This window comes from Peromyscus eremicus, chromosome 8a (genome assembly GCF_949786415.1).
Source record: "Peromyscus eremicus chromosome 8a, PerEre_H2_v1, whole genome shotgun sequence".
Classification (NCBI taxonomy): domain Eukaryota; kingdom Metazoa; phylum Chordata; class Mammalia; order Rodentia; family Cricetidae; genus Peromyscus; species Peromyscus eremicus.
In genome coordinates, this window is record NC_081423.1 from 34282245 (window position 1) to 34293013 (window position 10769).

At 41.8% G+C, this 10769-nt stretch overlaps 1 protein-coding gene across 2 annotated transcripts; it reads right to left on the reverse strand.

Annotated features, from left to right (window-relative positions):
- Nucleotides 1–6910: 6910 nt before the first annotated feature.
- On the reverse strand, nucleotides 6911–8374 carry LOC131916015 (zinc finger matrin-type protein 2). Of its 2 annotated transcripts, none has more exons than XR_009380487.1 (2): nucleotides 7708–8374; nucleotides 6911–7052 (listed from the first exon to the last, which is right to left on the reverse strand). XR_009380487.1 is itself a non-coding variant. In XM_059269318.1 (2 exons), exon 1 carries the CDS (start codon nucleotides 8364–8366, stop codon nucleotides 7767–7769), a length of 600 nt encoding a protein of 199 aa, XP_059125301.1. In that variant the 5' UTR covers nucleotides 8367–8374; the 3' UTR covers nucleotides 6911–7052; nucleotides 7720–7766. The 2 variants fall into 2 exon arrangements, 1 of the variants encoding a protein (XP_059125301.1); XM_059269318.1 differs by having other exon boundaries at nucleotides 7720–8374.
- Nucleotides 8375–10769: the final 2395 nt, after the last annotated feature.

Sequence of the window (10769 nt, forward strand, 5' to 3'; positions counted from 1 at the left end):
AAGCCAAGACTTCAGTTACAGCTGAGCTGAGGCATCAAGGGTTTTGTTTGTGAGTGAGCTTTGAAAAGATGCTCCTAATCCTAATGCAAAGATCCCCTGAAGCATTGCATCCTCCTTCAGACCAAAAACCCAGAGGTGACTGGCCAGCATCTCTGAGTTGGAGTGCATTTCGGGGATACTAGGGTTCCTGCAGTGGTAAACTTCCTGGAGCACAGAGCTGAGGCAGGAAGGTGCAGGACCCAGGGGAAGACTGCCAATGAACAAACAAAACTAAAGCCAGTGGGAACGGCACAGTTGTCTGCTTTCCTACAAGTCCCGGGTTGATAGGTCCACAGCTGCAAAAAGAAATCTGAAAAAAGCTTTCCTATCAGAGTAAGGACCTTCCTGGGAAAACAGTAAAGCTGAACTGTGTCTGAAGCAGTTGTGCTGCTGAGTCAGAATGCTGTCTGGGGAAAGAGCCCAGCCAGGGCAGAACAGAACTATCCAGGAGTAAAGCTTCCTTTTCTATCAGAGAAAGCATCCTTTTGAGAAAAGCTTTGTTTCAACTGACTCCTAGTGAGATGAGGGGAGTGTAGCCCTGAGGGGTGATTGCCTCTGGCATAAGCTCTGTCCTTGAGCACCCAGACAAGCAAATGCAACCCACTGGGGGACTGGGTCAGGTGAAAGGCCTGAGGGAAAAACACCTGTCCTAATGGGAGTTTAGAAATGGCAAAAACCTCCCTTGTTAGATTTTCAGTCTGTACACAAACCACACAGACCCTGAAAACAGAAACCGACAAAAAGCCCCTACCTTCAGGAGCAGGGAAAGCCGCCACTGTAGTGTCGGAAACTGTTTCTGGGGTAGAGGGGATAAACTGAGACCAAACTGGGTACTGTCAGGGAGAAAGACTCTGAAGAAACAGAAGGGACAGATTCCTCCCCAGATAATGCATGACCTGTGAAACCTGCTAAGAGTTTGGGGCAGATTGGGGGGAAGAAAGCCCCTACCTCCAAAGGCAGTTAGAGCAACAGAGCAGCCTGAGATATCTGAAGCTCTGCATCTAGGGGGAAAGGAACAAGCAAAATGAGAATAAAATCAGTGGGAGAAAATCTCTCCAAAGGAGCCATGGAAAAGCTCTGTTGTAAAAGTTTTTGTTTTTCACTGTCTGGCTAAGGCCAACACAAGCCCGAGGGAAGCTGCTATCAGAAATGCCAGCCTCAATGCGCGCTAATGAGGCAGGTGCAGTTCTGATTTGGGGGCCAGTGTCAACTGAAGGAGACACCTGTTAAAGCCAGCTGAGAAGAAAATAGAAATCGCTCAATGTCCCATAATTGAAAACTTAAAACTCTTGGTTCAAATCTCTTGTTGCAAAAGCAAAAACTTCTAAAGCAAATCCGGTAAAAGAACTGGAGGTTGACTCCAGAACCCAAAAAATATGGGAAATGGAGTCCATACGCTAGCTCTTAACAGTGAGCTGATGAAGAGAAATGCATTCTGGGAAATGCAGTATTTTAGCTAAAGATGGCGATACTGCCCAAAAACTTTTCAGCTCAGAATGTTTCTTCTCAAAGCAAGCTTGAAAGCTTAATCTTACCTCTTGAACTCACATCAGACAAAAAGCTACCAGTAAGAGCAAACAAGCCATTTTAAAATTCTTAACAGGCAAAGCAGTCCATATACTGAACATTGTGTTAGAAGAAACCTATGGGAAATTTAAAGTTCTTTGCCTCCAACGAACAGCCTGCAATGAGTGATTCCTTTGCAAATCTAGTAAGGAGACAAGGAAACAGGCATTCAAAAAAGAAATGACTGCATTATAGCTGGGAAACAAACTTCAGAAAAATCTGTCTTAAAAAAATAGTTGCTTCACCTGAAAGTTCCTTATAAGAAATCAATGTTAAATATTACAGCTGCTAATAATATCAGGAGTTAAAGCTAATGAAGTGAAAATACTAAATCCTGAAAATGCTTTTTCTCAAAGTAAGCTAATGAGGGATATGTTTCATGAAAGGACATCTATGTTCTTGACTCCTTTGAATAGTCAGTTTTCATGAAAATATTGGAACTAACAATCAAGTCAATGTTTCAACAAATTCAAGACCCTATTCCACAAAAGAAAGCTGCCAAGCTTTGTGGGCCATATTAGAGCTCACTCCAATCTTCCTGGTCCTTTAGCTGATGGTAATACAATGGCTGATAAGCTAACAAAGATAGTAGCATTATCCCAAGTGGAAATGGGTCAACAGTCACCTGCTTTTCATCATGAAAATAGTAAAAGCTTAAGAAAGCAACTCAGTCTTACCAAAGAAACAGCTGGTCAAATAGTTAAATGATGTGGGGTATGTCCAAAATATTTTCCTGTCCTTCCCTTAGGGGTAAACCCTCGACGTGTTCTTCCCAATCATCTATGGCAAATGGATGTTACTCATATTGCAGAATTTGGCAAATTAAAATGTGTACATGTGACCATTGACACTTATTCAGGATTTATAATGGCTAGTGCACAACCTGGGGAAGCTATAAAACATGCAATTATGCACTGCTTGAAGTGTTTTTCGTATATGGGTATACCAAAAATTAAAACTGATAATGGTTCTGGATATAGTAGTAAGGCACTTCAGCAATTTTATACCCAATGGGAACTTGTACATAAAACAGGTATTCCTTATAATCCTCTGGGACAAGGTGTTGTAGAAAGGGCTCATAGCAGTCTTAAATACAACTTCAAAAAATAAAAATAAAAAGAAGAAATTTACCCTCAATCACTACATAATGCATTAAATCATGCTCTTTTTGTTCTGAACTTTTTGAATATGGATGTCTATGAGCAGTCTGCCACAGAAAGATTTTGGCACAGTGGCATCCAAGTGACTTTTGCTCAAGTGAAATGGAAAGATCCCTGCTCAGGATTATGGAAGGGTCCCAATCCTGCGTTAATATGGGGTCTAGGATATGTTTTTTTCACAAGAGAATGAAGCTCCGTGGTTACCTGAGTGTCTGGTAAGGAGCATGGAACTAAGGAAAGTCAGCTCCAATGATGTTCCTATAAAGGAACCAGAATGAAAGTGGTTCAATTAGTGTTTCTGAGGTTTTGTCACTGGTTAATGCAAACAGTGAGGAAATAGTTCGGAGCTGTGCTGCTTTTGGCTTTACTAGCTTCTTTAGAAAAATACTTTATATCACCTAATAGCTGTGCAGTACTTTACAAAGAGCTTTACAGCAGCTAAATAAGGTAATTTCACTCTCAGCATGAAATGAAGTTTTTCAGTAGAACCAAAAGTACTGCTGTAATAGAAACGGTTGTCTGAACTGAAGCACTTAGGGGAGCTATTATGAATTTGGGTGAAGGGTACAGCCTCTAGTTAACAACCATTTACCACTGACAGTGCATCTCTGCCGGTTCCAGAAAGGCTGAGAGAATTCGGCAACTTTGGGGTGTGGCTTCGTCCTGAGAATGTTAGTCTCCTAGCAACAAGTATCACAACTGTATAACGACACTCACTAAATCCCAGTGTTGTGTAGCAAAGCTGACTACAAACTCTAAACTTTAGAAATAATGTATTTCCTATCTAGTTAAGAGAATCTTTCTAATAGAGATAGTGATGATGATTAAGAGCAAGAAGTAGAAAAAGATGAAAATAAGATGTGAGTTTGTAGAAATTATTCTCTTGTGAGATCTGTTAAATCTTTAGGTGTTTGCTAAGTTAGATACATGCTAATGGTAGCCCTGTAGAGTTTGCTTAATAGTTATTATGAATATAAGTGTGTAAAATAGATCTGTAAGTAAATAAGTATAAGTAATATAAATGTAATAGATAAATAACAGAACAAGCTTGTAAGAGTAAAGATGCTAGTTGTAAATGCAAGTTTAAGTAAGAAGATAGAATGAATATAAGACGAATATAGCCGGGTGGTGGTGGCGCACGCCTTTAATCCCAGCACTCGGGAGGCAGAGGCAGGCGGATCTCTGAGTTCGAGGCCAGCCTGGTCTCCAAAGCAAGTTCCAGGAAAGGCGCAAAGCTACACAGAGAAACCCTGTCTCGAAAAACCAAAAAAAAAAAAAAAAAAAAAAAAGATGAATATAAGTGAATAAGAAATATATGCTAATGTAGTTCTACAGTTTCCTTAAGGAGTATAGATAAGTAGATGTTAATGTTATGTGAGTTTGTAAAAACATGTAAATGTTGAGTGTGAGTTTATGCTTAAGCACATGTTATATGTGAGTTTGTGAAAAAGTGTAAATATGATTGTGAATCTATGCTTAATGTATATTGTGAAAGAACCCAAGACACAGAAGTGTCCTAGTAGACTGCAAAGTAGGCAGTCTGAATGGTTTCAAAAGCTCCAGAAGCCGCTAAGAAGCTAAGAATGGCAGACGCCAGAACCAGCACAAGGCATCCGCAGCTGAGATTCGTGAAAAATCAATGCAATACAGGAAAACCTGAGCTAATATCAAAAACGGTGCGGTATAGAATACTACTGTACCTAAAAAGGTCTCTGGCTTGAGAATAAAAGTTGCAGAGATGCTTGTTTTAACTAAAATTGCTAACTGCAAGAAGTTTTGGTTGTAAAACGTCTCTTCATATTTGAAAGTGAAAGCCTGATACCAAAATTTATTTTTTGAACTTAAAATAATGAGATAAAACTACAAAAATTTTTGTTAATGGATTTCTTCATATTTGGAAGGCTTGTATCAGAATTTATTTAAATTTTGGAACTTAAGAAGTTAAACGAACAATAGAGATTTCATTGCAATGGGACAATTTTGAGTTGATTTATAGTAATGACCTAGTAACTGTTTTGTGGAATTGGGTTAAAAATGGAATTGTTTAAATGAAGAAATTTATTGTTTCTATCTTGACTCAAGATGCAGTTTTGTGTATGCATATATGCTGGTGATTCATGAATTGTTCTGTGTTAAAAATGCAATTGTTTTGTGGAACTGTTTATGTAAAAATGGAATTTCTTACGGAACTGGTTTTGTGTTACAAATGGAACTGTTTAAACAGAAAAGTTTGGGTTTTCTAACTAGGCTTGAGATTTTGCTTAAATAATTATAAAGAAAAGGAAGAGTTAATATTCCTTGGTGTATTTAATTTAAAAATTTTATTTGAGTGAATTAATGTTAACTTTTGTTAGTATACCCATTTGCATTTCTTACTAAGATTACTTTAATAGTGTAAGGAGTTTGATTAAGAAACTGCTTTTGAATGTTTTGCTAAGTTTTCAAAGTGTTAATGGTTAGATTGAAATTATTGCTTTCAAATGTGGGCTTGTAGGAATTGTGAAGGTTTGGGTTTTCTTACTAGGTTTTGAGATTGTTTAAAAAAATTACAAAGAAAAGGAGGAGTCATGAGTGAATTAAGGTTGAATGTATGTTTGCAGAAATCATGTTTAACCTATTGATATTTATGCACCCTGGTTTTGTGGAGTTAGGAAATATTTAAGTTTGTGAATACATCAGAAGTTTTTCTTATGTTCTGTTAGCAAGAAAATTCAAATGATGCAATTAAGAATTAAAATTGTAAGGTAAGACGGAGAAAATTGTTAACTATATATAGCACCATATGTGTTAATTCAAATGGTTCTGTTAAGAGTTGGCATTGAGTTGTAAGACTGGGAGAATTGTGACTATGGATAGCAATATTAAGCTGTTAGTGGTAATGATGAAGCTAAGGGATTCTTTAAGTTTGTAGTTAAAGAGTTTTTGGTTTAAAGAGGGCTTGATGCAGCTAAAGCCTGCTGTAGTCACCTTGGACCTAATCAAAAAAATGCCATCTACATCCTCTACTCCCATACTGGGAGGTGTAACAGCTATGGAGATTGCTGTAAGCCATTAATAATGAGTTATTTTTTTATATATTAAGAAAGGGGGACTTGTGGCTTTACCCAGCAGGTCCGCATAGAGGATGATTAGGACCACGGGCCTGAGTGCAGGTGTCTGGGATGGTCTGCACTTGGCTATTCTGGGGGGAGGTCTTTTGCTCTGCCCCTTGGCATCTCTATAAATACCCTGGTGCAGAGACAGTCAGGGCCCCTCGGAATAGGTTCCAGGCCTTCTGGACGCTATCCTTTATTTTCTGTTTATCTCCACAATCTAAATCCTTCTTTTTTTTTTTTTTTTTTTTTTTTTTTTTTAAAAAGATTTATTTATTATATATACAGAAGAGGGTGCCAGATCTTATTACAAATGGTTGTGAGCCACCATGTGGTTGCTGGGAATTGAACTCAGGACCTCTGGAAGAGCAGTCAGTGCTCTTAACCTCTGAGCCATCTCTCCAGCCCATGGGGGGGGGGGATGTTTTTTTGACCAGTCTATGTACTGTAGTTCACAAGTTATACCACAGTGGCAAAGTTTCTTAGTCATTTCCAATGGGAGAGCCATTTACTCATTTCCAGGGAACAAAGATATTTTCAGTTGTCAAAAATTGGATGGAAGGGAGTGCTACTGACATCTACTAAGTGGAGGCCAGGGATGCTGCTTAACATCCTATAGTGCAGTCCTGGCCAGGCATGGAGGCACAAAACTTTAATCCCAGCACTGAAGAGGCTGAGGCAGGTGGATCTCTGAGTTCAAGGCCAGCCAAGTGAGACTCTGTCTCAAAAATACAAAACAAAAACCTCAAAGACTTACCTAGCTCATCAACAGTGCCAAGACTGAGTAACCCAGTGCCTGCCCAACTGCAGACAGGTTCAACCCTGAGCTCTTCTGCTAAGATCAGAGGATGCTAAAATTACAGGAGGCTAAACTCTTTTGTTCAGACTCTCAAGGGCACAGATCCTATTAGCAGAGGGGAAAACTCACACTGAGGAAACCTATACTGTGTGTGGGGGGGGGGGGAGTTCAAATTAAAGGGAAAGGCTCTATATGGAAATCCTTAGAGCAGGAACTTGCGGGACAGGGAATGATATGAAAATGTTCCCAACAAATGTGAAACAGGCCCAGTCAGTGTCATTTATTGTACACGTTGAACAGTGTCTGAGAACCAAGGTCCCCCAGAGTTTGTTTGGTTTTAGGGTTCTTTTGTCTTGTTTTCATTCTTTTTTGCATCAAACAGGTTCTTCCAAGAACCTGTTCCCGAGGAAGACAAAAAGAGAAATCCTCAGTGAAGTGAAACAGAAGAAACAAGGTTAAAAACTCACCAGACACAAGCCACACCAAACACTCATCCATTTAATTTCCTGTTACATGCACCGAGGAAACCAAGAACATTAGGCCCCAGGGCAGCAATGCTCTGAGATTCTAGCTCAGACATATCATGCACACATACCCACACACACGTTGACCCAGGCAGAAGTCACATGCATGCACAGGTGGCTAGAGAACCGCTGGGCAGGATGGGAGGAGGAGCTGGCCAAGGCTATGCCAGACAACCCTTCTGTTGCAGGCAGAAGAAGATTAAAGATTAAAACAAAAGCAGAACACAGGAAAAAGGAGGATGTTCAGACAAGAGGTTGGACAGATGAAGAGGGAAAGATGCAGGGGAATTTGGGGAAAGCAGCCTCAAAGAGGGAGGTCTTTCTTTATTGGGAACACAGATGGGCAGAGGTTCTGTGACTCCAGTAATATACTGTGGCTGACAGAATCTGCCACAGCATCACCTCTACATCCTGTGCCCTCTTCCCAACGTAGAGGGAAACCACAAAAACCCACCCTCCACCCCTGCCCATTAACACTCTTAAGGACTTTCTCCAGTACCCAAAAAAGAAATGACACCCCACCCCACCTCAACACACACTCAAAGTTAGGTCCAGTATAGGCCAGAGTTAGGCCCAAGAGAATGCCTCAGTAACTCTTCTTGGCGGAGCCAAAGCCAGAGAAGCCCATCACAGCTGCCATCTCGTCATCCTCCTCAAACGTCAAGTCCTCCTCAGCCCTCCTTTTCTTCTCCTTCTGCTTCTCTTTCTTGTATGCTTTAGCCTTTTCCTCCTCTTCTCTCAGTTCCTTCATCCTTTCCTCAAAATCATAATCTTTCTGCTTCTCTTCCATCTTCTTCTTGTTGACCTCAAAACGTTTCTTTACCTGATCCAGAGTGGAGCGTTCCACACGCATAGACATACCCAGGTTTCGCTGATGTTTCTTTCCATTAATGTGGTCCAGGAAGTTGATGGAGTCCTTCACCACACAGTCACAGACATTGCAGTAGTAGCCTCCCATTTCAGACTGTGGGGTTGTCTTGGTAATGACGATTGTCTTCCCAAGCTTGGACTCCAAGTCCACCTTGTAGTCTCTGTGCCGAAGAAGCTCCCGCTTGACGGGCTGCACTGGTTTTCCATCCTTCTTTTCTCTCTCTTCTGTGAGTCTCTTCTCCGCGAGTTTCTCGTATTCATCTTTGTCCCACTTTCGGCGAAAGTCCAAGTTTTTTGTCCCGCTGCCCGACGCCATCTTCACAGCGAAGTCCTAAATCCTTCTATATCCTATTTCCTGCTGATCACACTCAAGAAAACTCTGGGGAGCTGTGGGGTTGGTGGGTAAATGCCCCGCAGCAGCCATCCTCACAAAAAGACCCCAGAGTGGGATTTTCCCCTCTCACCTGCATGTTTCCTCCTGGGCTTCCTTCCCTTCCACAGAATCGGGGAACCAGAGCTCTCTGTGTCCTGATGGGTGTAGCAGAGCCTGGAGTGTGGAGAGGAGAGCTGCCTTCACTCCTCTGGCTTCTGGAAGTCTGAGACCATGTGGAGATCCATCTCCTTATATAGATCTTGGGTGTGACTGAATCAGACCCACCCCACATAGGTGTGTGCTGTGGATCAAAACAGGATAAATAATAGTTTCTAGTTGTATCCCGGAGGCTGAGGCAGGATTGTCCAGAATTGCAGTAAAGCCTGGGCTAAGGAGAGACCCTCTGACAATTTAAAAAAAAAAAAACAAAACCCAAAGACCTAAAACAGGATTGATAAGCTAATTACTGCTTCCATCATATGTGCTGAGCTCTTTCACATAGGCTGGTATTTGTGTGATAACTAAGAAGGGCCGGCAGGTGATCGCACTTGCCTTTAATACTAGCACTTGGGAGGCAGGAGCAGGCAGATCTCTGAGTTCAAGGCCAGTTCGCTCTACAGAGTGTTTCAGGACAGACTCCAAAGCCACAGAGAATCCCAGTCTCAGGGGTGCGGGGAGGGAGGGGGGGAGGTTAGGATGGGAATTTTTAAAACTCACTTTAAAGCTAATAATCACTCTATGAAACTGTAGTAAATCCATAATAATTGGAGCAATGGAATGTGGCCAACTTCTTACCTAAGGGCAATGAAAAGAAAGAGTATGGCTGGACTGTGGATAGGGCTGGTGGTGGCTTGCAGTGAAGGCCATCGGAGACGCAGGTGGCCTACAGTGGAGCAGTGGACCTGCAGACCTGACCAGGTGTTTGAAAATAGAGGGCCCTACTTCTTGTATTGTCAGATGAAGATGGGTGGAAGAATTTGAGCAAAAAGCGGCTGAAAACAGCAGGTTGGGGTGGAGGCAACTCTAAAGAATGAAGAGGAAGGAGGTGATGATGGAGAGAAAAGCTGGAGGTCATGGACAGAGGTGGAGAAATGGAGCAAACAGTCAGGTCTCCAATAAACAGCTCAGGTACAAGCTGTAGACCCAACATGCCTGGAGGTCATGCAAAGCACTGCTAACTAATGTCCAGGACAAAGAGCAGAAGATGCACAGTTCCCTCCCAGAAGGCTGGTGCCAAACTTGTGAATCTTGGAGATTCAAGTGATGCAGAAGAAGTGTGAACTGGGTTCTCAGTTTTCATTACAATGCTGTGCAAATACCTCGAAATAAAAATGGGTCCTACTGTGATGGTGCATGCCTTTAATCTTAGTATCTGGGAGGCAGAGGCAGGCAGATCTCTGTGGATTAATGTCCATTTTGATACATATAGAGCAAGTTTCAGGTGAATTAGGGCTACACTGTCAGACTCTATATCAAAAACAAAACCTCAAGTGCTGTAGGGATTACACACGAGTTAAGAGGACTTGTTGTTCTTCCAGAGGAGCTGGGCTAGGTGCTCTAGAATATGCATTTTTGCACACAATCCTCTAACTCCCAAAAGAGAGGACTCCATACCCATTCTGTAGTCTGAGAGCACCAGGAACCAGGCTTCTCTGTAATCAGTTAGGAAATGAGTATTACTAACTATAATCAGTTATGAAAAGATTATCGAGGTTTGCCCTGAAGTGCTTTCATTGACTTTGGTTGCCAAGGATGGCTGTCCTGTTATAGGGCTTGAGTTCTAACTTCTTCACATGGTTCCTTGCACAGCATGTGGGTCTAGAGGTGAGCAGAGATCCCACACCACTGAGGTCACATGAGCAATTCAAGGTCATTCCATACTGAGGAAGAGAGGGTCAGCCTAGGGTCCCTGGAACCGTGTTACCAATGGAAGAAGCGCAGGAGCAGATGCACCTCCCCTTTGAGTAGTTCACACCCACTCTTCCCCATTGACTTCCTTATTCTGGGGCTGACAACCATATTAAATTCTCACTAAACTCCAACTCTGCTGTCCTGTATGAACCAATGGTTTTTCTTGTCGGTACCATAGGACACATGTGTGGACTTCTGGCTGTAATCTCAGCAACTAGGAAGTTAGGGAGGTGAGGCAGATGTTGAGGGTTATCCTTGACTACAAAAAGGATTTTATGAAAGCTGGGATACATGAGATATTGATTCAAAAATCTCAAACCACGAAGTCCAACAAAAGAGCTTTTCTCTCTTTGAAAATTAATGAGATGAGTCCCTGTTTAAGGTAGTAAGCCATGTTTCCCCCCAGTTTCCTTTGCATTAAAGTGAGCACCATGG